Source organism: Macrobrachium nipponense, chromosome 23, assembly GCF_015104395.2.
Source record: "Macrobrachium nipponense isolate FS-2020 chromosome 23, ASM1510439v2, whole genome shotgun sequence".
NCBI lineage: Eukaryota > Metazoa > Arthropoda > Malacostraca > Decapoda > Palaemonidae > Macrobrachium > Macrobrachium nipponense.
The window spans coordinates 47,330,392-47,348,656 of NC_061090.1; the positions used below are offsets into that span (position 1 = coordinate 47,330,392).

Genomic DNA, 18,265 nt, shown 5'->3' on the forward strand with positions numbered 1-18,265 from the left:
AGTGAGAAGAGGTAGACTTAGACTTCTCTGCTCCGGGATGGTGAGCCTGAGACTTATGAGAAGATGTGGACGTTGTCTTTTTAGACAGCGTCTTCTCCAGGGTCTAGTTTCACGCTTCCATTTTAAATTAGGGATAGGGAAAGTAGATCCAGACAGACCCAAGGGAAGCCCTTGAGCCCCCAACAAACTTATTCTTCATCTAGCATACTACCTGCTTCACCTACCGCCATCGGCTCGAGGTCCAAGTTCAGCGTTGCCACGTCGTCTGCGATCTCCGAGTTCCCCGGGTCTGCTAATGCCCGAGCCACCTGATGTTGAATGGTGGCGATGTACGGGGCCGCCGCTGCTGGGTCGACATAGCAGGTAGGCTTTCTGCCGGGGAAGATCCGGACAGCCATATTCTTGTCGAGGATGTATGGCTGCCCCTTGGTGACGTTCTTCCCAAATCCGCCGACCCAGGCTTTCAGAGTGGTTGATGTGGCGTCCATGACAGCAGCCGCCTGAAAGAGAGGGTTATTGTAAGCCCTAGGCTAGGGCAGCTTAAAATTGTATGACTAACTATATCAGTAATTATATCACTTATTAGGGCTGTACCTGTATAGGCCAAATTATATAGCAATTATACTCCGGCATATACTTACACCGGAGGTAAACAGATCTACAAGATCATAACATATGGATCAGCTCTCATGGTGCCAAACCACTATGTCCCCATAGTGGATGGCGCAGACTTCCTGTAAGCGAACAGATACATGAGTATCAACACTGACTAACAGGACTAAGTCCAGTAAGTGATATTAAACGCCGGAGGATACCGGAGTGGTTAACATAGGGGTTAGCCTTCTCTTGTTCTCCTGTAGTGGTGAGTGTCTAATAGGACTGGTTACTAGTTAGTACAATTTCGGCGTACCAGAATAAGGAGTTCCACCAAACTAGTAACCAGCCTATACGCCGGAGCGAGGAGTACGAGGACGGCGGGGAGAAGCATGAGTAGGCTAAACAAATAAATAAATAAATAAGGGGAGCATAGCTCCGCCGTAATGAAAAACTCGCAGGCAGGGGGAGAACCCGGTTGGTGAGCGGGAACTCCGCCGGCTTAGCGGAACATAAAACGTGTAGTAATAATAACAAGAATAAATAATGGTAAATAATGTAGATGCATGCGGTGGAGCTTCTCTCCGTCACCCCCCTAAGGAGCTGGCGGAGCCAGCTGCTGACGCGGTGGGCAAGGGAGGTGACTCAGGGTGAGAGAGAGCTGCAAGGGACCCGAGGGGGCTCCGAGTGTGGTGGCCAGCCGAGCCCGAGCGCACAGGAGACCACCCCCGTGGAACCAAGGGTGAGAGCGGTAGGAAGAGTCAGCCCCAGATGTCCCCCTGCTGACTCCCGTATCCTCCCCGAGTAGAGGGGAGGAGGGGAGAGAGCCCGGATGGTTGCCGTGGCAACATGAGCGAGCGATACTCCCCCCGTAGTGGAGGGAGAAGCAGGGGGACAGAGCTGGGTGGCTCATGGTGATCACCTGGCTCGCCGTGAACGTGGTAGGGCCACGCGGTAGGACAGACCAGGCGAACTGAGGTAGCCTAGGCTACCTTTAACCGTCTCTAGCATGCAATAGATAAAATAACACAGAGAAAGGAAAAGAATAAACAGAAAGAGAGCTAGAATCCCCGTGATAAGTAAAACACAAGTACATCTTGCACAACACAAAAATGTAATCATATAAATACTGCGAGGTTCCAGCTACAACGGTATGGAAGACCGAAGAAGCATGAAATAATGAAACACGTGGGGCGAGCCGACTGGGTCGACTCTGTAGCCATGCCGCTGAGGGCGCCATCATAAAACCTAAATAAAAGCGGTAAAACGGGCCCTAGCTGGCCAAAATTATGTGAAACACTTTAGCAGTACTTAACTTAGCTGCGGCGATGGCTTGGAGTTCCATGAGGAATGATAAATCCAAAAACGTAAGCACAAAAACACAGCGAGAAAAAACGTGTGCGAGAGATGGAGCTAACGAAAAGGATGGCCGCTAGAGGCGCTCGTGCTGGCGTTGGGAGCGCTAGTAGTAGTAGTTACTGGTGTGGGCTGTGCATCAGCCCTCTCTAGCAGGGGGATTTTGTACAAGGATAGGATCTAAATGGTAAGAGACCCGTGGTAGTGGTTTCACTCGCACCAGAACCATACCAACACCTTTTATATAAGGTGAGCAAGTCAGATACTCTGACATCCCATTTTAGTTTTTTCTCTGGTAATGTTAGTAATATTTACCTTAGAAATATGTGCTAAAAGGATATTTCACGAAGCGACACGGGCTGAGCCCAGAAATTATCCTATTGTTAAGTCCGAGGGTTTGTTCGCGTATGAACAATAAAAGTTTTTACTTGGTGCAGCCTTTGCACGTGGAATGTTTAAAAAAAAAAAATTACTCACTTGAAGTTAACATAATTGACTTAACCCATTTTCATTATTAACCATTATTTTCAAAAAAACTAAAGACATATGGCAAATTTTAGCTTTCAGGAAGTTGTAAACCATATGTGGCACTGCGATCATGGCTGCTGATTCAAAATACAGTGGTCCCCCCGTATTCGCGGGGGATGCGTACCAGACGCCCCCCGTGAATAGTTAGAACCCGCGAATGTTTGGAACCCCTATAAAAACGCTAAAAACAGCCTATTTTGTTAGTTAAAACTCAAGAAAAAACACTAAAAATGTTCATACTTGGTTTTTTTAATAGTTTTATCACAAAAAGTGCATTTTATGATGAAATTGATAAAATAAAACAGGAATTTGTGGATATTTCTCATAGAAAAATACCGCGAATGCGCGAATTTTCCGCGAATAATGCAGGGAAACGTTCCCGAGAGAAATCCGCGAATGTGTGAGTCCGCGAATTCGGAGAATGCGAATACGGGGGGTCCACTGTATAGCAGAACCATGGGAGTCCCTATACCACAGAATGCCAGTTTTAAGAGGTGCGACTGTAATATAAAATAAAAAAAGTCTGGTGACACTTCAAGGAGTATGGTTAGGGTTGATTTGCACTATAGGTCAAGTCGCGCTCTGCTCTTGACCCTGGTTGGTTCAGACTTCTGGTCTGCTCTTGCTACACTCTCGATCCCATCACTTCCTTCCCCTCAACACAGTGGAAGTCACGCCACCAGCTACAGAGGATGTGTGACTTTTCTCAAGACAATTTGGCAATAATCACCATTGCACTTGATGATGAAGAAAGAAAGCAAAGTTGAAAAATAAAAAGATTGTGGGTTCATCCTATGTTGCAAGATAGGAAGAGTGAAAGAGAATTTCATGCTCCGTATCCTCATCTTATTGATGATGAGAGTAAAAGGGAAATTTTTAAAAATAATTTTCCTACCTTTTCTTTTGTTTGTCTATGTTATCGTAGGAAAAAAAAGACAGTGGCAACAGTGTTCACAATGTCTCTAAGTCCGCTTTCGCTCCAGTTAATATATTTGTTGAAGGAACTGTGACTGCAGCGAGAGCGGAATGTGAGCGACATTGCGAAGACTTCCACTAAAATTCTTGTAACATTATTGGACCGGACCGGGACTGGTGTGAGAGCGGAGTGCAACAGGCCCTATAGTGATCAAGCCTTAAAGCTTGATTAGATTCCCTGGGGTCAGAAAGTGAGAGGTGACTTTGAAGGAAGTGTGTATATAAGAGGCATATGGGCTGGATCATGTGCTTCATAACTTCCTTAGGTATTCTAATTAGTAAGAACTGTTCGGTCATTCATTTTCTGCCATTTCTACTTTCTTTCCATGATTTCTGTGTTGATATGATGGGGTTTGAAAAGCACATGGTAAATGTGCTTCACATAAAATATTTGTAGTTACACTTAGTTACACATTTGTATTTTTGAAATCCTGTTTCATGTATTTATTATTATTACTATAACACATATTTTAAACAGATTTTTTCTTCACTTAAATCATTATTACTTAAGCCACTATCAAATTTTACCAGCTCGTTTATTTTGCTGCTCTATAACCTCTCCCAATTGGTATATAGTGCATCGGTTTTAAAGCTTTTAATATATATGGCTTCCTTCTTTTGCTATCTGGATTGTTGAAAAAGGATACCATTGATGAGATTGGAGTTCATTTTTTAAGCCTTTAGTGGGAGATGTGGTGGCCTCGTCAAACACCCAATGGTGTTACAACCAGAGAGAGGTCAGTTTACTATTCATAATGTAATAACCAAATGTTCTTCAAGGAATATTACTGAAAAGTCTCCAGTTTAGTTGGTTGAGAATGGTTACCCTCAAAACAAGATCCATTTATCCTGAATACATTTACATAACCTAATCACAACAGTAGTTAACATGCAACCCTTCCAGAAAGAGAAAAATCAGTAGTAATGATCATTTGGCAGACTTTCTACTGCATCTTGTTTTGAGGGTAACCATTCTCAACCAACTAAAATGGAGACTGTCCAATAATATTCCTTAAAGAACATTTGGTTATTACATTATGAATAGCAAACTGATCTCTCTCAGGTCGTAACACCATTAGGTGTTTGATGAAGCCACCACATCTCCCACTAGAGGTTAAAAATTAACTCTTAATCTCATCAATGGTATCCTTTCTCAAAAATCCAGAAAGCAAAAAAAGAATGCCACACATATTAAAAGCTGTAAAACAATTTAAAGGTGACTGAGAAAATCTACAGATGCACTATATAACAGTTGAGAAGTTATACAGCAAAATGAAAGTGCTGTTAAAATTTGAAAGTTGCTGAAATAATATAAAGCAAGTGAAGAAAAATTATATATTTAAACAAAGGTGAATGAATTCTTCCTTCTAAAGTCTTCTCACTCTTCATACAGTTTCATCACAGAATATATAAAGAAGAGTTTCATCACAGAATATATAAAGTGCATGGTGAAGCCATGACTCCAATAAAGCATTCTGTAATTGAGACTGTATTTTCTGTAAGATAAATTCAATATTACCTGATTAAACTTGGTGTGGCTCTTATTATCTGGATAACAAAAGTGTTCAATTTCTGCCATTGTAAATTCTCTCACTCGCAGCAGTCCAGAGCGTGGTGAAATTTCATTTCGATAAGCATTCCCTACCTATGAAAAGATCAGAACATATACTAATAATTAATATAGCACTATACAATTGTAGAAAATAAGCACAAAGTAAAATCATGGTATAGGTTACTATGAAATTTATTTACAAATGCTTTAATTCATGTAAAGTTAAATATTTTCAATCTACTCTTAGAAGCCATTCATAAAAATGGGAATTTAGAATGTTGGTTCAGTTTATATTAAAAATTACCAATAAAATAACACAGCCTGGTAATCTATTTTCAATGCATTTATAAAAGCACACAAGAATAATACTTACTTGGGCACAAGCAAATGGAAGTTTTCCTTGGTTGTATTCTAACAAACGCTTGAAGTTAACAAAAATTCCTTGAGCAGTTTCAGGTCTCAGGAACCCTGCCATATTCCCTAAAGAACATTTGTTAACATTAACATTGGATATTGATTTTTTAATATCTACTGGCAGAATTAATATTTACATGTAGCTTTCATGACCATTAACTGAACGACCAACATACCGACACAGAATCCTAAACATTCAATACAAACAAAAAATACAGCATATATATGCATGTACGTATACACATAATATGTACAGCCACACACACACATATATATATTATAATATATATATATATATATATATATATATAATATATATATATATCTATATATATATAATATTATTATATATATAATATATATATATATATAATATGTAATTGAATACATATTTATACAGAATTTACACCCTAAAAACAAAAGGCAACAAGCCAAATGGTTTCTAAGTAGCTCGTTCCTGGTTGATTAAAGTAAAAACAACCAGATTCCCCCAACCCAGTTAAGAGGAGTCCCTCCAACACCAATCCATTCTTTCTTCAAGCAAATGCATCGATTGGCCTACTAAGAAAAGTGGGGAGGAGGGAGGGTGTCTATTAGTTCTGCAGGTAAGCATTCAAAAATTAATTTTAAATTGAAAATTCAATTATTTTAGACTAACCTGCAGTACTAATATTTGCATAATTCCAACATTGAAAATTGGATGGTGGGATACAATTAATGGCACTCAAAACAGGCTCTGTTATATGCATAACTATAACCTTAAAATTCAAATGTATCATAAAAGTGACTTAACAAACCTGGCAGTGCAGGCTTGCAGTGTCACAGAAAAATTGTGGCCAATTGTTGGTTAGTCATTAAGGTGGCTTATTAAGCTCTACACCAAGTCATACCATCACTCGCATGCCCCTCCTCACAGACTCTACAACCTCAATCCCCCAGTCTTTGAGTTACAGCAAGTGGTAATGACTGAAATGTCAAGTGAACTGGTAAGCATCACACTTTCAAACACAGACATAGACATACAATCTTTTCTCTATCTATCAGGTATTGGGAAGTATTAGACCTCCATTCCCTGACATCCCAATCATGCAACTTCTACATCAGCACACAAGTGGGATGAAAAGAGGGCCTCATTCACACAGCTTTAGGGATGATAAGAGGGCCTCATTCACACAGCTTTAATGCCTTACATGCTAACCAAAGTCACCTAACCATACATACCTCTATTATTTTAGATACAAGGAACAGGGAAAGAGTGAATGATTAGGGTAAGATATCACACCGCCAGCAGCAACAATGGGACAAAGCAATCTTACAAAATCATATAGTACATATTGTAGATCTCTTAAGTAATGAATAGCAAAAACACTATTCGATCTCCATGTAGCAGCATTTAAAACTGACGGCATTGAAGCATCAGACAAAATAGCATGGAAGTAGAATAAAACCCTAATACTATGTGGACTTTTGTCCCTAGAAAAAAGGCCTTATTCTACCTATATTTGACTGAGCCCCTGATATTACCTCTCTTAGCAGAAAGGACAGCCCATTCTTGGAAAGTGATCATGATTTATTTCTTAATGATACAAATTGAGATCTAGGTCTCTGATCTACTGATTAAACCATGTCCAAGCAGTACCTAAATGCCCTGACTGGACATAAAAACCTGTCTGGCTTTTAAGGGGGCCGGCCGGCTAATGCCCTTTTTTAAGGACAGGACTTTGATATTCATACCACTTAATAAGGTGACTTGGGACATCTCCAAACCGCATATGATTTTCGCCTCTGACCTTCGGTTTTGTGACGCCAGGGCGATTTATCCCGAAAATAACAATTTTTCAAATTCTATCTCCTCCCTTGATATTTAATATTAAGACCTGGGATTACTACCATATATAGACCTGATGTAGACCTCCAATCGAATAGAGAGTTTTTTTTCTAAAAGTCATTTTTTTGCTAGATATGAATTTTTCAATATGGTCAAAAAATAAACCCTATAAATCAGGAGAAAAAAAATTTAAAAAAAAATACGAAACAAAAATTGGAAAAAAGGGCTCTATTTGATTGTTCTATAATGTCTTTCTGAGTTATATACCAAATTCCAATGTTATAGCTTTAAAACTAAGTGAGAAGATAGATTTTGAAGGTCAATAAGTATAGTTTTGAGATACGGGCGTTCAAAGTTTTCCTTCGTATTTCTATAAAGACAATATTAATAAATAATGATTATTATGAATGTATATTTGTTTTTTGTGTATTAATAAACCAAAACTATTTTATTTTTATTTATCATAATTTAATCATAAATGATGATCCCTTTGCTCATATATCGCAGCCTGGGGCACTGCTTGAGGCAAGATGGGGCACTCCTTCCTACGCAATTCTCTCTCTCCCCTTCACTTATTACTCTTCCCTTCGCTTATTACAGCGAATTTTCTTCTTATGTGTGTTAGCGAGATGTTTTCCTTGTATTTTCCTCTTTGGCATGATGAAATTCTTGCCCGAAACAAAGATAAACAAACGTAAAATGGAAGAGAATGTCAAGAGGTGAAACTCGAAGGCGTACTCTTTTTTTACAAAGACAATTTAATAAATCATGATTATTATGAATTTCATATTCCATTTTGGGTATTAAAAAACCAAAACTTTGTTATTTATCATAAATGAAGATCTCTTTGCTCAAAGATCGTAGCCTTAGGCACAGTGTGACGTGTGCTGTCAAGCAAGACGGGGGCGTTACTAAGCAACCTTCCCCTCTCTCTTTACTAACTATGCATATATTATGATATTCTGTAATAATACTTGAGCGATTTTTCTTCATCTGTATGTTAGCGAGATGTTTCCCTTGTCTTTTCCTCATTGGCATGATGAAATTCTTGCCAAAACATACATAAACATACATGAAAGCAGGCGAATGTCAGACGTGAAATGGAACGTGTAGAGTACTTGACGTCTGTGATCGCACTAAATCAGAACTGGACTTGGTAGGCTAGCTTGAGCCTGAAGTCTCCTTCTCGACTCGGGGAATGTCTACAGATGCCATTTCTCCCAATTTCTGTGACAATAATTATCAAAATTTACGATAATAGAAGAAATATTGCATTTCTTTGTACGGATCAATGTTTTAGGCTTATTGAGTTACGTTAACTAATTACCCTGTAACTACGAAAGTAAGAGGAATTTTGACGTAATATTTCGTATACGTATTCTCAATTGCCATATGAAGCTCCATGAATTTTTTCATGACTGCATTTTTCGCCCTATACCTCCATATATAGAGGTTCCGGCCGGCCCCCTTAACAGCCAACAAATGCAATGAATGAATGTTAAACATATTTCCTTAGAAGAGGTCTGGATTCTGTCTCGGTTTTTGCCCAAATTCTGGCAAATATAAAAGTAACAAATCTTCTTCCTTCATGGCCACAACTGATGAAAGACCATGAAGCTCACCAAGTCTTTTAGCCGTAAACAGTGCCAATAGGAAAAGGGTATCCTTCATCAAAGACCTTCGATCAGCCGATCCAAGAGGTTCATAAGGTGGTGCTAGTATGTACTGCCATCAAGACCTCATCTAAGTCCAGTTGAGGCTGATGAAGAGATCTCCTAGGGACTTCAACCTCAAATGAACAAAGATCAGAGAGCAGAGGATGCTAGAATTCATCCTTATACCAGAATCTAAAAACAGTTGCTAACATTGCCTTGTAACCCTTAATAATGGAGACTGAAAATCTCCTCTAAGTTGCAAGTGAAACAGAAAGTCAGCTACCTTTGACACTGTGGGGACTGATACTGTGTGTCTAATATTCATACACCAAGTGCAATATACTATCCGCATATACTAGTAGATTACATTTGTGTATTTTGTCTGGCCATGGAGACTTGATGGGACACCTGCACAGACATGGCCCTTCCTTGAGCAAAACGCTGGACAGTCTCTAAGCAACTAGACAAAGCACTTGGTACCTCTGCTGCCATCTTCCAGAGATCTATCCGCAACTCCTTCTGTGACACCACAGAGTTATGAGTGTGACCCTGCATTAAGATGATGCTCTTATCTTGTTCAAAACCTGTTAAAGAATGGGAATTGGAGATATGTGTATGCCTCCAGGTGCGACCAGTTCTGGAGCCTAGTATCCACTCCTGCTGCCATAGGATCTTGATGTGGGCTGAAATAAACTGGAAGGCGATAATTTAGAGCTGTGGCAAAAAGATCCACTGTTGCTGGCCAAAGGTGAACCAAGTGATCTACCACCTCTTGTGCTATAGTCCGACAGATCTAAACTGATAAATTGTTTACTTCCTTGAGAAAAACTCTGTTGCCAGTTCTCTCTTGACCTTTAAATCGTCCCCTTCTTAAATACTCCGCCTTCTCCCTGCGAGGCAATATTTGGGACAGCACCTAATGAAACTAACCGTATAAATCCTAATCCGTAAACTCAATCCCCATTCTATTTGGTTATTACTTTTGAGACTATTTATTGTAATATTTGTTATGACTTATACCCTTAAATTTTGCATATTATATTACATATTTTGTATGACCTTTTTCATTAAAAATAATAAAAATCGGTAATTGCCACTATAATCTTGCCAGTAGATTACTTCTATTTATTCTTTTTTATTATTTGAGTTTTCCGTCTGCCATTTCCTAAACAAGTTTGTAATATTTTACATTTCACAGCTCTTCATCTTAGGTTTCCCCCTCATTTTCATTCATCAAGTTATGATTCACTTAAATTTCATTTCCTTTTTCACTCACAGTCTGGACCGTGTTATAACTCATAAATCTAATGTGTGTAACAATTTTTACTTTTTATAAGGTTGTTGCACATACTCATCATTGGGAGAGAAAAAATTTTATTTACAGTAATTATCACAGGAATTGTAATAATATGATTCTATACAAAATGTACATTACGAAGAAACTTCGTTGTCAGATGATCTTAGTTTGATAACAGCTATCCTTTGCATCATCGCCTGTTTGCAAGTTTTTGGAATGCTTAACTGCATTTGCCCGTTTCACCGCGTGCTTTCTGTAGAAATTAATAAATTTCCCTACTGACTAATGGTCTTGGTAACCTAAAACAAGAAGTCATTCTTTTTGGCGATAGAGTTCTCAGCTAGACCGGGCATTGGGGCTTATCCAAAGGGTAGCTTTAAAGATAATTTCCTTAAGGGGGACGGCCGGAACCCTTATATGTATATGGTGGTATAGGGCGAAAAATGCAGTCATGAAAAAATTCACGGAGCTTCATATGGCAATTGATAATACGTATACGCAACATTTCGTCAAAATTCCTCTTACTTTTGTAGTTACAGGGTAATTAGTTAACGTAACTCAATAAGCCTAAAACATTGATCTGTACAAGTAGATGCAATATTTCTTCTATTATCGTAAATTTTGATAATTATTGTCAAAGAAATTGGGAGAAATGGCATCTGTAGACATTCCCTGATTCAAGAAGAGAGACTTCAGTCAGCTACCAACCCAGTCCAACCATTAGTGCGAGCACAAACTTCAAGTAGTCTACACATTCGATTTCACCTCTGACATTCACTTGCTTTTAAGTGTGTTTATGTATGTTTCGGCAAGAATTTCATCATGCCAATGAGGAAAAGACAAGGAAAACATCTCGCTAACATACAGACGAAGAAAAATCGCTCAAGTATTATTACAGGATATCATAATATACGCGTAGTTAGTGAAGAGAGAGGGGAGGGTTGCCTAGTAACGCCCCCTTCTTGCCTGACAGCACACGTCACACTGTGCCCAAGGCTAGATGTTTGAGCAAAGAGATCTTCATTTATGATAAGTAACATAGTTTTGGTTTTTAAATACCCAAATTGGAATATGAAATTCATAATAGTCATGATTTATTAAATTGTCTTTGTAAAAAGAGAGTACACCTTCGAGTTTCACCTCTGACATTCTCTTCCATTTACGTTTGTTTATCTTTGTTTCGGCAAGAATTTCATCATGCCAAAGAGGAAAATACAAGGAAAACATCTCGCTAACATACATAAGAAGAAAATTCGCTGTAATAAGCCGAGTTAGTGAAGGGGGGAGAGAGAGTTGCGTAGGAAGGAGTGCCCCATCTTGTCTCAAGCAGTGCCCCAGGCTACGATACAGGAGCAAAGGGATCATCATTTATGATTAAATTATGATAAATAAAATAGATTTGGTTTATTAATGCACAAAAAAGAAATATACATCCATAATAATCATTATTTATTAACACTGTCTTTATAGAAATACGAAGGAAAACTTTGAACGCCCGTGTCTCAAAACTATACTTATTGACCTTCAAAATCTATCTTCTCACTTAGTTTTAGAGCTATAACATTGGAATTTGGTATGTAACTCAGAAAGACATTATAGAACAATCAAATAAAGCCCTTTTTTCCAATTTTTGTTTCGTATTTTTTTTAATACATTTTTTTTCTCCTGATTTATAGGGTTTATTTTTTTTACCATATTGAAAAATTCATATCTAGCAAAAAAATTACTTTTAGAAAAAAAACCTCCCATTCGATAGGAGGTCTACATCAGGTCTATATATGGTAATAATCCTAGGTCTTAATATTAAATATCAAGGGAGGAGATAGAATTTGAAAAATTGTTATTTTCGGGATAAATCGCCCTGGCGTCACAAAACCGAAGGTCAGAGGCGAAAATCATATGCGGTTTGGAGATGTCCCTAGTCACCTTATTAAGTGGTATGAATATCAAAGTCCTGTCCTTAAAAAATGGTATTAGCCGGCCGCCCCCCTTAAACTACATGTTTTAATAGGCTTGGCCCACCTGCATATCGCCTGTCAAAGGTAACAGGAAAAGTGGCAGCGTCTTTCGAAACAGTTGTCACCTTTATAAATGCGATTTCTCATTTTATTTACAAATAAAATTATAATCACAATATGTGAATGCTTAAGTTCAGCAAAACATGCTAAAATCTTTAAACTACCGATTTATTGATTCATGTGATATAAAGTAAGGTATTCAAAACTGGATACTGGTAAATGTGGCTACAGGGTTTTTACCCAAAGATGAAAACAAGCTCTCAGTTTAGATCTGTCAAACTATAGTATCTACTCTGTGCTGATAATCTGATCTGATCTTCTAGGGCATCTGCAACTATGTTCTTGCTCCCCATCACAAGCAGCATGACCTGATGGACCTCAGTCCAACAAAGAATCTCTTGAGCAAGGCAATTTTGAGCTTGCGATTTTGAGCCTGCGATTTGGTGCCGCATTCTTTCCTCAGGTATGATATAACCACACAATTCTCTGAGAAGACGGCCACCACACCAGAGCTGCACTGTTGGCAAAACTGATAACTACTACCTAGCCAGACTGCCTTCAGCTCTTGCCAACTGATGGACTTTTCTAGTTTCTCCTTCATCCATTTCCCTGCCACAATTGTCTTCACTACTACTCCCCAGCCATGATCAGAGGCGTTGCATGAAAACATTAGATCTGGGAAATTTAAATTTGATCTCAAGACACACTCCTTGAAGGACATTGTAACCCACTGCCCATCATTCAAATTCTCCCATATGTCTAAGTCTCATGGAATTCTGATAGCCTGGTCTTCTTGCCAATTTCTGTAAAGTATATGCTGCAGTGCCTGAACCCGTCTCCCCAAGGGGGCTACCACTATGAACGAATTTAAATACCGTACCAGATGAAGCCACAGAGATACCAAGGGATTCTCCAATCTCAAAAACTCTCCTATACAGGTTTGATTTGAATCCATTTGTTTCTGTACCAAAAAAACCTTCAAAACTCTTAGTGTGAATCCTCATTCCTAGAAATAAAGCTTCCTGCTTTAGAATGAGGTCCGACTTGTCGAGCTTGATTGTTAAACCTAACTGGGAACATAAACTTAGAACTATTTCCTTTGCATGGAGAGCCTCTTCCAGGCTGCTCACAAGAATTAGCCAGTTGTCTGAGTACCTGAGTACTCAAATGCCTCGAGAGTGAAGGAGACCTGATACTGGGGCCATCAAAAGAGCAAATACTTTGGGGGCTGCGGAGAGGCCAAAGTACATCGCCTGAAAACCCCATCCATTCTCATCACAACAAAACCTGAGGGTGAATGGGGACACGAAGAAATGCATCCCCTTGAGGTCAATGGAGAGCATCCAATCATCCTGAAGAATTGATCTGGGTGTCTCCATCTTGAATAAAGTTCTGAGCATGAGCTTGTTGAGATGAGAGAGATCTATAACAGGTCTCCAACAATCTTTAGAGCTCTCCCTTTGGTCAAAGTGGGTAAATAACTGTCGAATCTGATAAGGGTATTCAACAGCGAAGGAATGACTTCTAAGGGAACCACATACCCTTCTTTGAGGACTGTGATGACCGATAGTTCTGCCCCTAAGAACTCCCAAACTCTCCAATGCTGTCCTAACCGGCCCATTATTACTTTCTGCGAAGGAGATGGCCCATATTTCCCAAAACTTTTGCACCCTACCAAGCAAAGCAGACTGTTGCCCACAGGAAGTGTAGAAGAATTACCCCTACCAACACCTAAACCCTGAGAATTCCCTCCCCTAAATTTCTTACAAGGGCCCCAGACTGGTGATATGAACCCGCATCATCTTCTCCAAAGCTTGGGGCTTCTGAGAACCTGAAGGCTGGTGATTGACAATGGTAGGCTTATTCTTTTTCCATTACTGACTCACCAAAGAGAACCCCTCCTAAGAAAGACGATTGTCTTGGTTTCTTTCTGCTTAGGTCTCAAGAGTGGGAAGAGCATGTCCTAAATAAAAGTCCCTACATCCAGCCACAAGAAAGATCTTAAGGTTGTACATCTCTGACATAAGTTGTTTTGGGAGGTATTAAACTATTCACGAATTGATGGTAAAGGGGCAGGTTGGCATCAATAAAACCAGGAATCAAGACACGGGCATTGTTTGCCGACCTAATATGGAATAAAATATGGACTGTGTTATCATACATAAACGAGTGGTGCTATGGATTTATTTATATCCATTCATTACAAATGGCTGACAGGCTAACTGCCAACATATTGTAAGCAATTTTTTGTAAATTTGTGATAACAGTCTGATAATTCGACCTGTTTTCAATACTTCATTATTAGTAACAATTTACTGTAATAACTTGGCTTGATTTTCAATGTTTTATCATTAGCATCAATTTTTGTGCCTACCCTGTGCGCTCCCTGTAGAAAAGGCCTAGCCTAGCCTATGGCACTCAGTCTCCCATCCGTAATATGGCTGCAAGGCAGTTTTTTTTTATACATATACATTTAAAAAAAAAAAAAAAAAAAAAAAAAAAAAAAAAAAAATCATACACCAGCTAATATGGTATTATCGGCAGCCTGCGAGTAGCATATGTCCAGTAAACACATTATAAACTGCAAAAGTTAGACCTAATGGATTCAAGAATTTACCTTAAGGAAAAATTATTTACCAGCAGCTTGCGAGTAGCCTATGTCTGGTAAACAAATCATAATACAAAAGTTTTGGTCTAATGGAATAGCGTAATAGAATTACTTTTAACCTCATCTTTACAGTTTTGGGAGTACACAGAAAACGTACCGCCATTTGAGACTATTGCATAGTACTGGGTACATGATTGATTGATTGACTGGAAAGTTTTCTGGCATCCTGACATCGACGGTCATTGACGCCGATATCGTTTATTAAAAATAAAGTATAAAAGAATATTCAATTAAAACCATAACAGGATATATATATGTATGTCATTATATAAGTTAAACGGCTTTCAGAAGACCTGCTTCTGAAATAAATCTGAAAATCCTGCTTGAATTGTACAACACATCATGTCCAAGAATCTTGGCAAGGATGAACCTGCTGCCATCCTCACCTCAAGCCTCAAACAGATATCTATTTCTTTCCATGCCAAAAGTGCGGCATTTAATCAACAAATGCTTCACTGTCAAGGGTATCAAACAGTCGTCGCAATAGGGTTGGTGTTGGCCAGCTAGCAGAAACTCATGTGTCATCCGAGTGTGACCAATTTGGAGACGACAAAGAGTAGTCTCTCACTTTCAGGCATCACGTTATACTTCCTAGGGGATACAACATTTGTTATTTCTCTCATCTTATTATCAACTAAGCTATCCAATGCTGTTGCTAATTATTATAAATAAAATTCTTAATTGTAGGTAAAAAATCATTACAGGTAATGGGATACCTTCTTGGTAGCAACTCGGCTGCAGCATTCTTCACCAGTGAATCTGCTCCTCATTTTTCCAGACACACCTACGTGTGCCGGAACCCAACAAAATCGAACTGTTATACCTTTCAGACCAATAATGAAAAGCCACTTTAAAATCTTTAAAACCAAAGGGTTACTAGAATTAAAAACTTCTAAAGCTTGAAGGACACTTCTTGCATCACTAAAAATGGTAAAAATTGCCCTCCTCTTTTAATGCTATTTTCTCAATACCAGTAAATATGCCATATAGTTCTGCAGTAAATATCGAAGATACTAGAGGAAGTTCACCTCTACAATTAAAAGAACCACTATATACACCAAATCCAATGACAGCATCAGATTTGGAGCCATCTGTATATATAAAAGTCGATTCCCTATGTTCTTCGACATGTTCATGAAAGAGAGTTCTAATTTAGTCATGTTCTTTTTTATAACAATAAAATATTTAAAAAAAGATATCTCTAGTAATTTCCATGAAGGGGTTGGTGATATCCTAAACGGAAGAACTCTATTTCTTGCTATATCAAGACTGTTTAATAACTTTTACCAGAAAACCATAAGGCTGAGGAGATTTTGGGTGTAACTCAAAATATCTACAATGCCTTACAAAGTTTGCAGTCTGACAGGAATTAGGAAGTCTTTGCAACCTAAACCAATACCGAATAATAGAAGACTTTCGGTAAAGGTCTAAAGTTAATTCTCCAGCGTTCAACAAGGAGACTTGAAATAGGCGAAGTTCTAAATGCTCCTGTTACAATCTAATACCAGCATGGTGTATAGAATCTAATATCTTTAATTGGCTTGGGGTGGCTGAGGAGTACATTTCACACCCATAACTAATATTTGAAAAAATTAAGGCCTTGTATAATTTTAAAATAGTTTTGCAGTCTGCCTCCCCAAGATGTATGGGACAATACTTTTAAAGTGCAAATAGGGTTACACTTAGCACACTACCCGGGGAACTCCTTCTTCCTGACATTTCCTCTCTGATAGTTTCCCCAACTCTCACTTGAAAAAATCTATGTGAAACAAATGATTGAATGAACAATGGTAACTCTCCTCGTGATCCCTATTCATGAATGGTTTTAAGTATACCTTATCTCCATGCAGTGTCGTATGCCTTTCAAGGTCAAAAAAGACTGTCACATGGTGCTGTTTGGAAGCAAAGGCTTCACAAATAGAGGATTTTAGTCGTATCAACACATCAGTCGTTGAATGCATTTTTCTAAATCCACACTGGATAGGTGATAAAATACTCTTCTTTTCCAGGTACCATATCAAGTCTTACATCGACCATCTTCGCCATGATCTTACACATAAACAAGATGTCAATGCAATTGGTCGATAGTTTGTAGCTAAAAACTTATCCTTACCATATGGATCCCATTGGGTCCAGGGGGCTGTATCATTACACATAGCAAGTGTGGAATCAAATTCTCTTTCAGTAAATGGAGAGTTGTATGACTCTTCCCTTCCTGTTGCAAAATTAAAATTTTCTTTTCTTCAATGCTCCTAAACTGGTGACCAGGAGCTGCTTCACACTTGCATGATACATTTGAGAAATGATCAGACAGGGGATTGCTAACCTCAGTTGCTCCAGTCACATACTGATCACTCACCTTCAACACTGGTGGTGGGTTAGGGGTGAATTTGCCTGCTATCTTTTTTACTTTCCTAAACACAGAAGATGGTGGTGTTCTTCTGTTAATGGAGGAAACAAAAGATACCCAAGGCTGGCGCCTATCTTCTTTCATGGCACAGCGGAACTGTGCTCTACATTTCTTGTATATAATTAAATTCTCCTCCGTACAGCATGTGGACAATCGAGTTTAAGACCTTCTTGTGGCTCTATGCAGGGCAGTTAGTTCTGAAGACCACCAGGGGACTAGTCGTCGTTTGAATAACCCTGTTGTTTTGGGAATTAAATTGACTCCTGCTGTATGAAGGGTTCCATTCAGTATGTCTATGGCATCATCAATATTTTCAAACTGTTATGCATTTCCTTCAATTTCGCTTAGCTCACGATATCTATCCCAGTCCACCTTGTCAAGATTCCATCGTGGCGATCTCTGTAAAGGTGGACCATTGTTGGTGTTTATAATGATTGGTGCACGATCACTAGTATGCCAATCATCTAATGTCCTCCAATCAAAATCGAGAAGGCAATTAGAGCTTGTGATTGATAGGTCAATGCACGACAAGGTACCTGTCTGGACATGAAAATGTTTGTCGTTTGTTTTTATGGTCCTTTTACGTTGCATGGAACGTGGTTATTCAGCAACGGGACCAAAGGTTTTACGTGACTTCTGAACCACGTCGAGAGTGAACTTCTAACACCAGAAATACACATCTCTCACTCCTCAATGGAATGGCTGAGAATCGAACCCACGACCACCGAGGTGGAACGCTAATACCATACCAACCACGCCGCTGAGGCGCTGACACGAAAAGTGTGTGGGCTCTCCTGTATTAAGGAGTCCAACATCCTTATTTTCCACAACTGATGATGTAATATTGCCCCTTGTGTTTGCTAAAACATTGCCTCTCCTGTATTAAGGAGTCTGACATCCTCATTTTCCACATTTTTCAGTGATGTGGAGGGCTAATGTGAAAGCCTGGGTAACGAGACTTTGTTCACCA

At 39.0% G+C, this 18,265-nt stretch overlaps 1 protein-coding gene across 2 annotated transcripts in view; it reads right to left on the bottom strand.

Moving 5' to 3' along the window:
• Positions 1-18,265, bottom strand: part of LOC135200302 (glycine--tRNA ligase-like) — a 674,105-nt gene that overhangs the window by 389,331 nt on the left and 266,509 nt on the right. For both annotated transcript variants that reach the window (XM_064228841.1, XM_064228850.1), the window contains exons 7-8: positions 5,379-5,485; positions 4,973-5,098 (exon numbers count right to left, since the gene is read on the bottom strand). In XM_064228841.1, the coding sequence (XP_064084911.1) occupies positions 4,973-5,098; positions 5,379-5,485 (233 nt within the window). The remainder of the gene's footprint in view (positions 1-4,972; positions 5,099-5,378; positions 5,486-18,265) is intronic.